Source organism: Fusarium oxysporum, chromosome 10 (assembly GCF_000149955.1).
Source record: "Fusarium oxysporum f. sp. lycopersici 4287 chromosome 10, whole genome shotgun sequence".
NCBI lineage: Eukaryota > Fungi > Ascomycota > Sordariomycetes > Hypocreales > Nectriaceae > Fusarium > Fusarium oxysporum.
The window spans coordinates 1,788,275-1,804,463 of record NC_030995.1 but is presented as its reverse complement, the minus strand read 5'-3'; the positions used below and the strand labels follow the sequence as shown (position 1 = coordinate 1,804,463).

Here is a 16,189-nt window from a genome sequence, read left to right as displayed (position 1 = left end):
TTCCTGGGCCTCTCTGCGCATAACATTGTTTATATTATCCCACCTTCTCATTGTTTCTTTCGCTGCATCGATTGGCTGGTTGCTGCCATCCTTGACATGTCTTCCCATAAGCCGCTGATCATTGACGTTGGTGCCCAGTCGCAAAATACGCCATCTTCGTTTGCTGAGAAGGAACGAGGAAACGCAACCTGGCACACTCTCTTGTCTTCACCAGGAACAAAAACTACTTCACTTACTGGAGGCATTGCGACATGTCCTCCTCAAGGAACTTTAGCACTGCATCGCCACAAGCAAGCAGAGCTCTACTACATTCTATCTGGGTCTGGAGAAGTTCAAGTTGAAGGAGAAAGATACCCAGTTTCCAAGAATAATCTTGTTTGGATACCAGGAGATGCAGAGCATGGAGTGTTCTGCAGCGACAACGAGCTGAGCTGGCTTTACGTTTTCCCCGAGGATAGCTTTGATAATATTGTGTATCGATTCACTAGTGAGGTGAAGGAACTTGCTGGAAAGATCAAGTCCAAGCTATAGGAATACGTAGACATAGAGTTGGGTCTACTAGTATCAAGCCATGTATATATGAGATACAGTATTCAGCGAGTGCCAAGAAAAGACGTGCATTAGTTTATAGAAATAGCCGTATCAATCTCAACTAGTCCCCGCTGGACCAACAAATGACAGGGCGAGCCACTGAACGTCTGTTGGTTCTTTGAGCAGGAGGAGTCGTTGAGATGTAGTTAAAGACGGTCCACGAGCTTCCTGCCATCACTTTTCAGCTTTCTTTCTCAAGTAAAAGGTCTCGTAAAGTTTATCAACCCCGAAGTAACTCATACTCTGGCTCTTCTCCTCGAGCAGCTCAAACCCATGCTTCAAGTAGAGACCCAGGGCTCGTCGACCCATGGCCACGATGATAACATCAAGGCCTAACTTCTTGGCTTCATCGAGACCTGAGTTGACGAGTAAACTGGCTAGTCCTTTTTGTTGATGATCTGGATGAACGCAGAGGTAGTGTAATTCTATTGGGCGTCAGGTTTAACCAGGTCGATGGAACAGGCTCTTCATGGCTCTTACCCATGTCCCTTTCCTGTTTGTGCTTCTCTCTCCAACCGTCGATATGATCATCCAATTTATCGTTATCCTCACGCGGATTCCAGTCGGTTTCCGCATGACGCTTTGCAAAAACTTCCCTCTGCTCATCGCTTACATCCGGCGTTTGCGCTTCAAGCCAAGCGTCTTTGTGAGACTCGGGGAGGATCCACCGTGCGTACCCAATAATGTCTCCGGTTTGGAGATGAACTATCTTTTGATGCCTCCGGACTTCTCTGTTGGTGAGCAAGTTCTTGGGGCTTCGATCTGCGATACTCTGGATCAAGGATTCGCGAGTTCTGTCAGTCCATGATAATCTCCACCATGCTTCTTCAAAGAAGGCTGAGACCTGGCTCTGCGCAATGAGTAGGCCGTCCTCCACGCGGCATGGCGACTGAAGCTGATAGCCCGACATTGTTCGAGAACTCAAATTACGATAATGGGAGAAAGGTTGAATGTGAGATCAGTATTCAGAGGGCCACGTAGTCTCGGGAGAATTCAAGGACCTTTTGTCTAGTCGGATCCTACAAGCCCTTGTCGACGGCGCAAGGGTGTACAGCGTTATCTCATTGGAGTTGGCGTCTATCCAACATGCTTCTAGACCGCCAAGCCGATGCTACACCATACCAAGGTACTGTGAGAAAGAAGTGGCTTCAGTGAGACAAGTGCGAGTAAAGAGCCAGTACAGAAGCTCTAAAGCCTCAATCAAGAGAGTGTTATCTGCGGACAACGTGGAAGGACCAAAAGAGGAAGCTGCAATGCTGCACGCACCTGCCGCAACTGCGAATAGAATCCAAATTATGGGGTGCATTCTTCCAACCAGTCAAATCCCGCGTGACGCAATTGGTTAGCGTGTCAGACTTTTACAAAACATTGAAATCTGAAAGTTACGAGTTCGAGTCTCGTCGTGGGAGGTTTTTTTGATCCTTTTGACGTTTTGTAATTATGCTCCTCGTCAAGGAGAATCGATTGAGATATTTTTCATGTCGATCCAATGCGTTTTGATGGAGTTGTAAGCATATGAAGTCTGGAGAACATATAGAGTGGGTGGGGCAAAGATGGACACTTGACTCCACTCATTGTTTCGGGCCACGTGACACCTGTCCAACACTCTGAGGAGCGAGACTGTTAATAAATAAGTCGGGGAACATGGTCACTCGAATGGAGATTTTATCTGCTTGACCTGACGTTCTCAGCAGCTAGGGATAACAGATGGGGCAGTTGGCGCATCGATAAGCAACATTCTTTTTCCTTGTCAACATACTTCTGTGGAGTTGTCAATTGAAGTTCCAAGACGCTTTCAGGGAAAGCCTGGAAATTTACCAGTTTGTAATTTATAGCACTTGATCAAGGAGAGAGATTACCTAGACTATTACCAAGCTTATATTCACAAGCTATTGCAGGCAAATGCAAGGTTGGATCACCATGCTGGGCTGGCTCTCTGCTATCCATTCCGGCGCCGGGGATCCACTTCGCTTCTTGCGCCGTGCCGAATCCGGCACACAAGATCGATTTGGGATATCAAGAACTCATATCGTGGAATCAGCCGTGTTAGGAGCCCCCATTAAAGTGCTCGGGAATTCCGCTCGTGCTCCATGGTTCTCGAAAAATAAAAGATGCCAACCAGGGGTTTCACAGCCAAAAACAGCCCGGCTCTAGTTTTGCCCATCAACCAGCAATCGAAAACTCTGGACAAAGAAAGTGCAAAAAAGAAATGCTTCATAGCAGCTACTGGTTTCGATCCAGTGACCTCCGGGTTATGAGCCCGGCTGGGATATGTTAGTACTCTGTTATTGAGTCATATAGTGGAGAAGAAACATACCGCGCTTCCACTGCGCCAAGCTGCTTTGCTTGAGCTTTGCTGGTGAAAGGCTGCGTTTTGAACCAGTATAAGTAGGCACACCATTCACGTGAACTCAGTCCCAGGAACAAACACAGCACGCTTTCATGCCAGATTTTGTTGTTTTTTGGGTTATTCTACCATAGGTCATGCCTCTAGCAAACTGTGAAATGTTCTGTCTGTCTCTGCATCGTGATCGACATTGCATGGATGATCTCTTGCCTTGGTGTTCCTATCCACAGCATCCCTCAACGACGACGACTGTGTGACTCGGTCACCAATTCTCCAAAATGATCCCATTTGACATGGGACTCCGCCTTTGCATTTTGCTCGAAGGCTCGAGTCTACTGTCACTCAACCTTGGCTCTTCGCACTTTGGATGCTTCAAGGCGTACTGCGAATACCATTCACCCGTGACCTCCCTTTCGTTCTATCTGAATTCTGTATATTTTCAGACCTTTTAACCAATCTGTAGACTGCTTTCTGCTCATATCGCAACCTCTAGGGTCGTCAGAGGCTTCTTATCTCGCTCCCACCACCACCCGTTGGATGTCAAGGGTCGCGATGCCAATCAGCCAGTCCAAACAGCACAACGAAAGGCGACATCTCCGACAGAATATTGCACTGTATTTTTACCACATTCTTATTTTTCCATAGATATAGCCTGTGGTTCATCACCAGAGTTCATGGTCACGAACGCTGTCCCTCTGCTGAGCCACGCCTTGAGACTGCTGTGACTCACAAACAAAACCGTAATTCTGCCACCTTACAGCCCCTCAAGAAAAGAAAGGCTTTGGAGTGACGAAGTTCACTGCGACTTCTTTCCTTTGTCACTGATCTGTGACTTTACTGTTAATTGCCCTGTTATTTTCACGATGCTCCCGCCTCGCTAATATACCTTGACCCCGGCAACTGTCACTCGGCCAGTATATCACCATTTCTCATACAAAGTTTATTCTCAAGATACCTGTGGGTTTTTAAACCTCAATTTTTTCCTCTGGGGGTATCATCTTCTTTATCGGCGCAGTTTTGGCCTTCCATCATCTTCACAGGAACTTCGGGAGATTCATGGGACGATGAAACTTTCTGACATCAAGCTAGCATACTGGACATAACTCATCTAAAGTCCCACTAAGTCTATACTAAATTTACCTAAGTCTTTTCACCCCTTAGGATAGAGGTCTCAAGTTTTCTTGCTTATCGTAGAGGAGCATCATGCTGTCAGTCACTTCAGGAGGCGATCACCATATGTGAGTAGATAACATGTAGGCTGACACCAAACTCCAGGTCATTAAGTTCTGGCCTGTATCAGACTTCCCATTCTTTATTTCGCGCGGAATGACATATACCATAAGCACCTTGGACTAAGATACGGCCAAGATCTGCCTCCCATGTCGAGGGTGCTCCGTTGTGGGAAGCGGCATCAAGTGTTGCTTCAGCCGCTTTGTTCTAATCACAATTTTATGTATAAAGCCTATCTGTTGAGACTGTTACATGGAAATGGACAGCTGTCCATCATAATTCTCAGTTCAGTTATCCCGGGACACGCATGCCATTAACAGTGGTATGATTTAACATCAAGGCATGATTGCAACATTGAATCGACACAGTACATGAGTTTCAGCGAGGCACAAGCACGGCCATACACTCAAGTACAGATAGCAAGATATTGTTTGGTTGTGTGGCCAGTCAATACAGCCCAAGACTTCACTCATGCGAACGACACAAAAGATATTCTCCAAGATTCTATTAATTCATATATCTTGCTGACATGCTTCCTTCCCTATCTATTCATATGTATCCCGCCAGAGCAAATATCCTCAATTGCTTGCTGGCCTCACACAAGGGTATCTGCCAATCCCGGTATAGTAATCCACGCATAAAACCGCCCGAAAGATGCAATATTCAACAGAGAGAAAACAAAAACATGCTGCAGTTAAACAATTCTGTGCCCTATGCAGCGTTCCATGACTTTGGTTTCCCGTCTCATCTCATTCCATCCTTCTTCAACACCGTGGTATCTCAAAGCAAACAAATGACTAACAATGACACTCAAGAAAAGACAAAAAAAGAAATAGGTATGTGGTTGTCCTGGTATATCCAGGACAGACAAAAAGGAAATGTGTAACAAGAGAAAGTTCGTCAGATAGTGGAGGATGGGTATCCTGTCGTTATGTTCCTCGTCCTCCTCTTCAGGGGTGATTATTAGTACAGATATATGGTAATGCAGAGCTTGAGAAAAAGAGAATAAATGAAATCATGATGCTCAAAGAATGCTTTTCCGTTCCGAGATTAAAAACGCCTTATAGTCTCATGTCCCCGTCATCCAAGTAAAATGTCGTGGGTGAGCCGAACTGTTGCTGTTGAGCCTGGGGCATAAAGCCAGGGTTTGATGTGTACCCTTGTTGGTGGTGGCCCATTCGCATTGGCAGTTCGTAACCCGCTGGCATAGACGTGGGAATCATCTCGGCATACATGGCTGGCACAGGAGGGACAGCCTCGTGCTCGGAAGCAGGGCTTCCATACACGCTTGTCTTCTTCTTAGGACGCAAGTTCTCAAGGCTTAGTCTCTTGCCCCAAGATCCAGGTCGCTTTGAAGGAATAGGTGTAGCAGGGCGAGCAGCTACAGGTTGTTGGGGAGGCATGTAGACGTTGGACATGACAGTGTCTTGTTGGGGGAAGTGCTGTTGCATGCCAGTCATGTCCCATTGTTGCTGAGGAAGCTCTTGACCAGGCAGGATGTAGGTCATGGAAGCATCAGCAAAGGTGTTCATCTGGTCAGGAGCAAACTTGGGTGCGTCCACTGGCCAGACATGCTCGTTAGGAATGGGGAACGGTGTTCCAGGATGAGGGCCAGCAGTGAGATCATCGTGAACCATAGGCTCAGGAAGACCGTCCATTGGTGTCGTGGGTCGAGTCTCCTGCTTGATGCGTCGGGCAGGGAACGAAGGTGCCTCCGGTGTTTGAGGAGCCTGCTTCGTCACAGTGACCATGGGTGTGTTGGTCTCACTGGTCTCGGCCGCCGTGGATTGAGCACCATCGGCATGGCCAACTGTGTCCATCAAGCATTGAGATCGGAAGGGCAGAGAGAACTGCAAGTCAATCTCGCTTGGTGGTGGTGTAGTAGGACTGGTGAAAGGCGATGTGCCCAGGATGAAAGCAAGACGCACAAGTGTCGAGATATCCTCACCGAGATGACGGGCCTCAAGCATACGCTTGAGATCACCGGAGGAGCGAGGGCGCCATGTGAGTTGCATTCTCTTCTCCTTGGGCCAGATGCAAGTTTTGAAGACAGACTTGACCTTGGCTGACGCATGAGATTGTGCACTTGAACCTTGTACTCCCAGTTGTTCACATCAAAGCCATCCTCAAAGTGCTTAGCGATATGCTCAAAGTACTTGTCGCGGCTAGATGAAGCCTGGTCGTTGGACGAAGCCTCAAAGACACGGTCCTTGCAGCTAGCAAATCCACAACCAAAGACAACCTGAGGGCACAGCTCGGTCTTTGCAGTGCTGTTAGGGAGAGCGTCCATACGGTGTGTCTCCTTGGCGTGAGTGCTGTAGGCTCGCTCGGTAGCGAAAGAGAGATGGCAGCCCTTGGTCTTGCAAAGCCAAGTCACATCAGCACCGTGGAAATTGTAAAGATGCTTCTTGAAATCACTTTTCCTGCCGAAACCAACGGGGTTGTTGTCCAAGAAGCACATGGGGCACTGATATTTCTTAGAGGTTGGTGTGACATGCCGGGGCGACGGGTGAGAGGTGACATCGCATGAAGGGATGGGTGACTGCATGAGATTGGGCGAGTCGAGCCATGTGCGATCGGCAACTTTACCGATCTCACCTTCATGAATCGAGGGAACGTCGCCTGCGTTATCCTGCCATGTTGATTGGGTTCGAATCGAGGCCGCATCGGATCGTGCATGAGAGGCCTCAGAACTGCTCCATGCTAGTGAGGGAGCGCTGGTGTTGCTGAGGAGTGTCGATGCTGAAAAGGTAGAGGCTCGGGCTGTTAATTGCTAGCAGGGCTTACATTGAATTGTGTGGAAATCACTCACATCCAGCACCCAGACCGCTTAGAGCGCATACGAGACTTGAGACGCCGTAGCGACGAGTAAGCCCCAAGAGGATTTGCTGGTCCTCTTCGGACAGAGGCCTCACTTGGTCCTCTTGAACTGGAAAGGGAAACATGTTCATGTTGTGATTGAAGAGTGCTCGAGGCTCGGTCGACAGTGCGATAACGCGCACTCAGCGCTTGAGTGACTTATCAACAATGACTCGAACAAAAGAACAATGGCTCGTGTAGAGGTCGATGTCAGCAATAGAAAACACTCGCCGACGATGTGACTATCATCAAGTTTGAGTCGGCGAGGTCGAGTCGACAGTCGAGTTTGCGAGGCGTCGTGAAGGCCTGGCGATACCAAGGAGCGTTGATAAGGTGAGTTAACGTTCGGCGATAATAGATCAGCAAACACGGTTCGAGAGAGTCGAGTCGTGTGAGTGAATGCGAAACGAGGGGAAATCGACAGCCTGCGACGATTAGTGTTTGGTAGTTTAGTCGTTGAGTCGTAAACTGAGAACGCTGTGGAATGTGATGCGATAGTTGCAAGTCTGTGGGTATGTAGGTATGTATGTGATTAAAGCAGAGAAGAGCAGAGCAGATCAATTAGTGTAAGAGTGAAGAATAGACGACGAGACGAGACACGACGAGACACGCAAGGGTCCTTGTTTGAAGATGGGGGAGCCAGACATAAAAGTATGGGTAGGCCAGGTAATAGAGAGGGTCAGTCAGTCAATCAGTCAATGTCAGTCAGATGGGAAGAGGGAGAATAGAGCAGATGAGGTGTAGGCAGTAGGAGGGCAGGGGAGAGAGGCTAGAGAGAGACAGAGGCAGAGACAGGACAGAAGAGGGAAAGTCCTTCTAGAAGCTTTCTTCGAATCCCTGGACTTGGGTGAGACATTGTAACGGGCTTGCCGGAGTGATCGTTCACAGTCGACCCACGCTTGGCTTATCCATGTCCTGGCTAGTCTGAGGGCTAGTGACTCCGCCAACCAGGGGGTTCCCTGTTCATCACCAAGGCCGTTTCAGGAACGTCATTCGCTCAGAGATACTCTGTTTTTGCAGCAGACGGAGAATCAAGTGACGTGCCTGTCGATGATGTACTTTTTTGGAGTTTCACATGAGATGGGATCAACAGGGACCCAGTGATGCTCTTTTGACACAATACTCAGTACTGTACATCGTATGCTTTGCACTTAACTATACTCACAACAGTGGCTTTTAAGCCATTCAGGCGTGCCTTACTAAATACTCGATAGCCCGATTAACTTGTTCCTCGCTCTTTTTGGGTGTGCTAAAGTGACCACTGCCCTAGACTAGTATAGTAAGGTCTGTTATGGTCAGGCTGGGTAGCAACGGGGCTACCAAGTCGAGTCCGACTGAATTGCGACACCATGGATGATGGATCCCATTAAAAAATTCGGCTGGAGCTCCCGATAACTCATCTCATCTGTGCAGTGAATCTTAAAGTGCAGTGTCTGCTGTGCTGTACCCAAAAATAATAAGGGCCTGCGCCAGCAAATTACGTACTTTTGTTCCCGGGCGTGAGATATTATTACATTATTACGTAGACGGGCATGACACGACCTGCTGAAACAGTTCTGCCGTCTTTCTAGAAGAAGTTGCATGCAAGAGAGATTACATGACATTTGCTTTTCAGCGCGATACAACATTGAATACGGAGTATTAATGGAGGGTTGATGATTTCACGGTGGACTCCTTTTTCTTGTCTTGTCTTGTCTTGTCTTGTCCTGTGCTTTGAGGTCAGTGAGTTCATCACATCGACAACCTGATGAACCCTGCTCTTCCTCGCTTCGGGTTCGTTTGTTTCTCGAGTCCTTGGAGAGTCCAAGTGCCGTTCAAAACCGTTGACACCTACGGAGTAGACTATGACCAGAAGTTGTACGTAACCGAATGAAACCCAACTCTAGCACTTGATCACGCACAAAGTTTAGTTAGTCAGAACAACTCTATCGCTACCAATCCCCTAACGAGCATAAAACGTGGCTTCCGAGTATCGGTCACCCTCTCCACTCGACTCTTCAGAGAAGACCAAGAAAAAGCCAAGACCCCGTAATAGTAAAGCGCATCAGCAATAACGCGGGCCAGCAGACGACCCTGTTTCAGCGGGAAATGACGATGGGCCAATCTCTGGCGTCTGCTGTGAAAGACGGCGTCTGAATGGCCTGCCGAGACTTTACGGTGCGGAGTCTGGAGGGTTGCCTTTTGATCGTATTGGCCCGGGCATGGGGGGTCATGACACGAGCCTGGTCAGTGTCTAAGCCACTTTGGAGAGGTGAGCCCCCTGTAAATGGGAATTTGGTTGAGGAAAGGAACCCTCAGTAAGAAAAAAAGTAGCAGAGAAGGAAGAAAAAAGAGGTCAAAACATTTGATCAGTGTGGATGCTGGTGTGAGGTGAGTGGTGACATGCTCGCCCAGCTACGGTGAGAGTCCTTGGCAAGATGACTACTAACTTCACTTTCAACCCCATCTCATGATGATGATGATGATGATGTTGAAGATGATTGTCTGTACAACGATGGTGCTGCAGCCTCGTTCCCAGTAAATTGAACCCCCCAAAAGTCGACAGCAACGCCATTTCCGTAAAACAACAACTCAAAAAAAAGAAAGGAGGCCCCAAACTTCAGTGCGACAGGTCACTTCACTGAAGACGTTGTGCCGTATCTGGCTGGTTAGGGTTTGTGTTTGCCTTTGCTTTGTTTCATCTCGCGTTCTGACCGCTTCCCTGTGGCGTTTGCTTTTTCTTCTCGAAAATTTCTGGGCCTTTTTCTGATTCAACGCGACACGAGTGGTTGCTGGCTTGCCAGAGCATCAGTGGGTTGAAATTACAATGCGTTGCTTGATGGAGGGACGGATATAGTACTGTTTGGGTAGCTCACTCATGCAACCGATGCGTTTCGGGCACCATGATCAGCACTGTAGATCCTGAGCCATAGCCGTTGGATTGGATTGGACTGGATTGGCCCTTGCTTGCTTGTGCTCTTTGCTTGCTCTCACGGTTGCCTCATGATGGTATACCCTTGTAAGTTAAAGGCAAAAGGCTGGGGTAACAGAGAGATGATGTGCTGTGCTGCATTGCATTGATGAATCGCCCACCAACAATTCAATCGATATTGTGACATGCCTACTGCAGAACGCGACAGGCCTTTCTTCTCCTTCTGTTCTTGTCGTTTGCGAGGCATCCTATCCTCTATCGGGAACCCTTGTCATTAACCCAAGTCTTCCGATTTGCCCGTGCTGGTGCATCACTAAGTTATCATGTAACTCATTTACCCTAGGACCTGAGGACTTGTTCAGCTCATATCCCCGCAACCACTAGAGTCGAGACCACTCTAATACCACGCCACGATGGAACGTTATGACTTATGGAGCAAGATTCATCCGTGGAGCATAGCCTCACGAAGCCTTCGTCGATGATGCTGAATGATGATGAATCAGTCACGCTCTTGATCAACATCAAACTCGAGTGAAGGAAGTGGAGGGAAGAGGTGAAACCTCCTGTAACGCTCTCCCACGTGGTCCACCCGTCCTGTAGATCTTTGTCTAGACCTGGAGACACAACCTTAACTTACAGAGCAAAGGAGTTTGTCCGTTGGCTGCTCTCCAGTGTGTCCGTGTCAAGCAATCAACTCAACTGGAGGGCAGCCAAGTCCACCAGTTCTTATCACAGCATCGCAGCCATTCCCCTTCTTGGTCCGCACTCCACGTGGAGGTTATGCAGGTCCCCTATCTCCAGCATCCCTAAGAGTTTCACTTGACCTCCAACTTACATACAGCCTGTTGTCCAGAGAACCCCTGTCAGGGATAACCCTCTTTCTTGCCTTTCCATTGAGCTCAAGGAAACAACGCCAAAAGCTGACATCTATTTTTGCCTGCCTCTAACTCGCTCATGTTCTCGGACGTCAAGCCACAAACTCATGTAAACACATTATGTGACATTTTGACATGCACTGTAATCAAGAATGACAAGCCGCCATAAACTTTCTCTGCCGCGGCATCATCTACTCTGGGTTTATCGGAAGAGCCTCCCGCAAGCCCCCCCCCCCAGGTCCTTATCTCGACCTCGCGGGGATCCTTGTCGTAGAGAGTGCTTAGGCCTCGTCCGTGAAGCTGGTTTCCGTCCGGGCTTTTGACTGTGCTTCAGCCTTCCTGTATATGCCGCTTGCTATTTTTCATCCCAAAGAGCGGCACTGATCACTTGGTGACTCTGCTTCTTGACCATTAACAGGATGAAATAAGACGCCATGAAACATTTTTAGAAGAGAGCTAGGTGACTCTCTCGGAATCATAGAGGTTTTACTTTATTAGTTGATGAGACGTGTATGCGATGAAGGCAATATCACCTCATTTCGGATATATGTCGAACCGCGAGTTCGGTACCTAGATCCAAGCAACGATCCAAATCTCGATACTCATCTTCACAAGTTATCAGATGGAGAGAATTTTTCCGTGTAAACTCTATCATAGCCTCGGGACAACGGACTCGTAGTCCATGACTCCATGTCAACGGCTGCTACCCTGTATAACGCCGTCCGTCAGGGAGAACTCTGTACAGTTGCATTTGCCCTTAACATAAACTTTCTTGGCAGATCGTATTGCCCAAACAAGACATTCTATGCACTTGTATCTACAAGGAATGTCACTGACGACACAGTCACTCACGGCAGTTGCGGTTGTGACTTTAGCGTCAACACCATGTAACGCACATACTCATCCATCACTTCCGTTGACAAGTCGATAGAGGGATACGTGAACCTCGGAATACGCCGCCCCTTGTAAACTCTATTGCATTTTGTTTCTACCTTGATCTAGGTTGTCCCTTGTTTCAGAGTTGTTTTGTCAGAAGTGTAATATCGTGATCGACATCTTGCTTAAACTCAGAAGCTTGGGGCAGATATCCGTCGCTCCGAGGCTGACTGGCTACCTCGATCACCACAGGGACATGTCACCGCCTTAGACTTAGAGAAACGTGCAGTGGGGACCTCACGGATCGGACATTGGCATACTATGCTTGAGTGAACTAGTATGGTCCTGACTATAACGGTATCATAACATCACGAGGATACACATGGCACAGAGCTTATGGGTCGTAGTAATCACATATACAGTTGTATCCTGGGAAATAATGCTATTCATTCAAGCAGGGGGTATCAAATCCAATACACTAAGATGTGTAACCTATCAACCATACCAAACAAACTCCCATACCTTGAACACACTCAAACACAATCCTGGCTTTTGAGCAATAGCATAACCATGAAATACTTCCAAACTACTCCCATCCATAAATAACCATAAGAAAACTGGTGCTAGGGGACACGCCATGTCTGCTGTTTCACCGACAGATATATAGACAAAGAAGAAGAATAGGGACAGTTTGCAAGATCAATATGAAGCGAGCTTCACACGTCTGCTTTGTTATGTGTATGTTGAGTCAAACCCAAACTGTATGTGTGGGTTCATGGGGTCTGTGGATGTAATACATGCTCCATCAGCAGCGGTCGTAATACCTTGAGGTCCATATGGACCTGAAAAGCTTGGACTTGACATGAATGTAGAGTCCATCATATCAGTATCCGGCATGTCAATGTCCTGCTCTGGAACATTGCCAGCAATAGACTGGAAACTCCGCAAGTCCTCGGCAATGATGCCTCCACTAGCTTGCTGCATCATTGCAAATTGTTGCTGTTGCCGGGGATCATACATGGGTGCTGAAGCCATATTGTACTGGAAATGGTGCGGCATAGCTCCAGGGGTTGCCGAACTAACGGGCATGGTGTGGCGCGGAGCCGGAGCGGATCGGCCAGAACGAAGAGGTCCGGGTCTATGAGCATAGGCGCGACGCTGAGCCATGTATGCCATGTTGGGGTTTGTGGTTCCTCGAGAGATGCGGAATTGGTGCTGGTCCGTACTTGGAGACGGGCCCGAGGGTGGCAGAGGAGGTGCCCGAGACTTGTGTCCCATGATGACCTGGCGGCATTGATCCTTGAGAGGGTTGATGAAATCTTCGCGATACTCTTTGATCGACGAAGGCTCTGTGCCAAGGGCAATAGCATACTGAACAAGAAGTTGCAGGTCACCGAGATGTCTTGTTTCAAGGCGTTTCCTGAGAATGCCGCTGGACTGAGGGTGCCACTGCAACTGACTTCGTTCATCCTCACCCCATGAAGTGCCCTGCCAGGCACGCACCAGACCAGATTGTCGAAGGAGGTTTCGCATCCTTGCAGAATAAGTCCACTCTCCGCTGTTGGAGCCTTCGTCGAAATGCTTGACCACATGGGCCACAAATTCCTTGAAGATCGTATCGGCTTCGTCATCGTTAGGAGATTCAAAAACTTGAGAGCAGTTCTCAAAACCACAAGCAAAAACAGTTTGAGGACATAGGTTGACCTTGGCTTCATCAAGAGCCATGCGCGAACCACCGTGAGCTTGTTTTAAATGGGTTTTGTATGCTGTTTGCCAGTCAAAAACCATATCGCAACCCTTTTGCCGACAGAACCATTGGGCATTGGTGTTGTGGAAATCCTCGATGTGCCTCTTCAAGTCGTTTTTACGGGTGCATGTCTTCTGAATGCCTTCTTCCCTGCAAAAGCCACATGTGAAAGAGCCCTTTTGCTTGGGTGCTGGTGTTGACGATTCATTGGATGCTGGTGACGTTTCCTCCTCGTGGGTGATGGAAGGGCGAGCAGCCTGTTTGCGACCAAGAAGCTTGGCAGTGCGGGCGGATACGTTGGAGATGATACTGCCTCGAGTCGATGAGTTGTCGGATGAAAAAGTTCGTATGCTAGCTTTATCGAAGATGCTTGGGGTTTCCTCAGACTTTACAGAAGAAAAGGTACTTGAAGTAACTACAGATGCTCCATCGTTGACTGGAAGACACGATGTTAGCGATGACAGTGGGAAGTCAAATTAATTACTCACTGGAGATGGAAGATGAATTTGCCTCCTCGTTTATCAATTGAGCAATACCATCACGACCATAGCGTTGCATCAAATGGCGGATCAGCTGCCGATCAAGAGAATTATCCTGATTAGACATTTGAGAATGCTGCGAAGCCTGCGACACGCTATCGGCGTCGGACCACGAGTCCGGAGCCATGATGATTGTGATGATGGAAGAGGAAGAGCAAAGTCAAATCAGGGCTGAAGAGAAGAACTCGCTCCGATTGAATGGGTAGTGGAGTCCAGCGACTTAACCCCCAAAGTTAGTGGATCTGGGCCGGTATGGGGTTGGGTCAGGGCTCCCACAGTGAAGATGGAAGCCGATAACGACAGCAACAGAGTGCAGTGAAAGGTCAGAAATAAAAAGGGACGAGAAGGAATCGGAGCCAGCGGGTATATAGTGGGAATTAGAGACAACAAGAGAATGAGGCAACCAAAAAGAATGACAGATTGTTGAAGCTGCTTCGCAAATGAAAAGCCGTTCCCGGGGACAACAGGGATCAACTGATAGCGGGTGAGATAGCGGTATGCGATACAGTTGCTCTGGGGTAAGAGGAAAGATATGAGCGGGGACAGTTGGAGCCAAGGCCAGAAGAGATGGTCTGAAACTAGAGGGGGTGACAAGTGGTTATTATTATACTGAAGCGCTTTGAGTATCCAAAAGGACAGGGCAACGATGAGATTAGAGAAGAAGGAGAAGAAGAGATGAAATACTTGTAAAGATGAGGAAAAATCCGCTCGCAGTGACGATCGAAGGAGGGGAACCCAAGTAATGAACAAGAGGCATGGCATGGATGGCACCGCCTGGCCCTAAACCCGACTTGGCCCTCATGTTGGAGAATTACGACAACCCAATAGAGTCCAGCCCAAGAAGTAGCCCAGCATGCCATGCCTTGACAAGACATAAGTTTAGGGTGCACGCATGCCGCTGGAAATTATTGACCGAGTACTGCAACTACCCGTAGATCAATGCTAAACGACTAATACAATACCTATCCTCGGAATAGCTTCAATCAAGGACAACCCTTGAAACTCAGGGACTAGCCTCGCTCGGCACTCATAACCGTGGAGATCCAGAACGAGGCCAGGGAAGATTGTTCGGATAGATGAACCAATATACCGGCAAAAGACCAGAGAGTTGCAACTCTGTGGAGTATACATGGGCTGTGCGCTTGCTATGATCAGAACCTTATACATTGCTGGGACACAGGGATGTTTCAACGGCGGCATCATATTACTACCTAACAGATGACGAGAACGACAGCGGCAATGACAGCTAACGTTGGCCTAGTCAGTCCAGAACATGATCTACAGCACAACTCGCCGACTCGAGATCGTCATGCGGCATGAGCTGATGATACCTGGCTAGTATGGTTCAGAGTGATATCGACTCAGACTCGGTCTAAGAATATTCACCGCTGCTAGACATCAATCACATCACGACAAGCATCCCTTCCCTTCACCAGCCTCAACTCTCAACACAACACCAGAAAGATATCTAATTATCCCACTCGCTCGCCTGCCCAGGCTCTCAATAATAAACGTTGCCGAAATGATCATCTTTACTGGCCAATTTACGTCTCGACGTTGCAACTCGACATTTCATGCTCCACCAAAAACGACATGGAGAAACCGTGGAAACTGATCCGGATCCGCGCCGCGCCGCCCCGGGCATGCAACGGCAACTGCACTCTTAGGTGAAAGTATCTCGTGATGGGATCGTCCTTGGCCTGGAGACGAGGAGACATGGTGAGATTCTTGCAGTAGCCCCAGCCTTGGTTGGAAGCATAGACCAATGCTTGGGTTTGTGTTGTGTTAGTGGTTGAAGGACAAGTCAAGTTGTGCAATCCTTACAATAAAATAAGAACATTAATTTGCAATTAATGCCATGAGGCCTAAGATCTTATCTCAGACATCGTGTTGCAGCACAGTAAGAAATGAGGACATCTTGCCCTGTAAGAATGAATTCGTCGTCTCACAAAGTTCTTTAAGGTGCCCAGGAACGGCGATTATGAACACCCTAGTTGAAGCCGTGTAACCAATAATAGTTTCGGTGTTCAGCCAGTCAGCATCACGCCGGGCCATTAATCACGACAACTCCAAATCCTCAGATAAGCCAAGCCATTTATGATATCAAATAGAAGCCGCCACAAACACCACATTTCTCAGCCAATTATGCCATTGCCCTTGCATTATTCTCACGCACAAAAGCTTAAAAGCTTGAAATGAGCTCCAAAAGGTGAC

General features: G+C 48.1%; 5 protein-coding genes and 2 non-coding genes across 7 annotated transcripts; 2 read left to right on the top strand and 5 right to left on the bottom strand.

The window, feature by feature from the left end:
• Window positions 1-96: 96 nt before the first annotated feature.
• Window positions 97-531, top strand: FOXG_11555 (uncharacterized protein; the record flags this gene model as incomplete). Its single annotated transcript, XM_018391237.1, has 1 exon — window positions 97-531. The coding sequence occupies one exon, from the start codon at window positions 97-99 to the stop codon at window positions 529-531; it is 435 nt and encodes a 144-aa protein (XP_018249841.1).
• Window positions 448-1,848, bottom strand: FOXG_11554 (uncharacterized protein). Its single transcript, XM_018391236.1, has 2 exons — window positions 1,072-1,848; window positions 448-1,016 (listed from the first exon to the last, which is right to left on the bottom strand). Exons 1-2 carry the CDS (start codon window positions 1,499-1,501, stop codon window positions 766-768), a joined length of 681 nt encoding a protein of 226 aa, XP_018249840.1. The 5' UTR covers window positions 1,502-1,848; the 3' UTR covers window positions 448-765.
• A 66-nt stretch (window positions 1,849-1,914) lies between these two features.
• Window positions 1,915-2,000, top strand: FOXG_20562. The gene has a single exon. It is a non-coding gene; the product is annotated as a tRNA-Lys (tRNA).
• Window positions 2,001-2,808: 808 nt separating this feature from the next.
• FOXG_20561 lies at window positions 2,809-2,933 on the bottom strand. Its single transcript has one exon. It is a non-coding gene; the product is annotated as a tRNA-Lys (tRNA).
• Window positions 2,934-4,658: 1,725 nt separating this feature from the next.
• FOXG_11553 (uncharacterized protein) lies at window positions 4,659-7,862 on the bottom strand. The gene has a single exon (XM_018391235.1). The coding sequence runs from the start codon at window positions 6,181-6,183 to the stop codon at window positions 5,230-5,232; it is 954 nt and encodes a 317-aa protein (XP_018249839.1). The 5' UTR covers window positions 6,184-7,862; the 3' UTR covers window positions 4,659-5,229.
• Window positions 7,863-12,033: 4,171 nt separating this feature from the next.
• FOXG_11552 (uncharacterized protein) lies at window positions 12,034-15,087 on the bottom strand. The gene is made up of 2 exons (XM_018391234.1): window positions 13,925-15,087; window positions 12,034-13,872 (listed from the first exon to the last, which is right to left on the bottom strand). Exons 1-2 carry the CDS (start codon window positions 14,100-14,102, stop codon window positions 12,422-12,424), a joined length of 1,629 nt encoding a protein of 542 aa, XP_018249838.1. The 5' UTR covers window positions 14,103-15,087; the 3' UTR covers window positions 12,034-12,421.
• A 65-nt stretch (window positions 15,088-15,152) lies between these two features.
• On the bottom strand, window positions 15,153-16,042 carry FOXG_20560 (uncharacterized protein). The gene is made up of 2 exons (XM_018400841.1): window positions 15,800-16,042; window positions 15,153-15,743 (listed from the first exon to the last, which is right to left on the bottom strand). The coding sequence occupies exons 1-2, from the start codon at window positions 15,813-15,815 to the stop codon at window positions 15,520-15,522; spliced, it is 240 nt and encodes a 79-aa protein (XP_018249837.1). The 5' UTR covers window positions 15,816-16,042; the 3' UTR covers window positions 15,153-15,519.
• Window positions 16,043-16,189: the final 147 nt, after the last annotated feature.

Coding starts and splice junctions, on each gene's coding strand:
- FOXG_11554 (XM_018391236.1), bottom strand. CDS start 1,501: ATGTCGGGCTATCAGCTTCAGTCGCCATGCCGCGTGGAGGACGGCCTA. Junction 1,017..1,071: donor CAAACAGGAAAGGGACATGG/GTAAGAGCCATG, acceptor GACGCCCAATAG/AATTACACTACCTCTGCGTT.
- FOXG_11553 (XM_018391235.1), bottom strand. CDS start 6,183: ATGCAACTCACATGGCGCCCTCGCTCCTCCGGTGATCTCAAGCGTATG.
- FOXG_11552 (XM_018391234.1), bottom strand. CDS start 14,102: ATGGCTCCGGACTCGTGGTCCGACGCCGATAGCGTGTCGCAGGCTTCG. Junction 13,873..13,924: donor AAATTCATCTTCCATCTCCA/GTGAGTAATTAA, acceptor CGTGTCTTCCAG/TCAACGATGGAGCATCTGTA.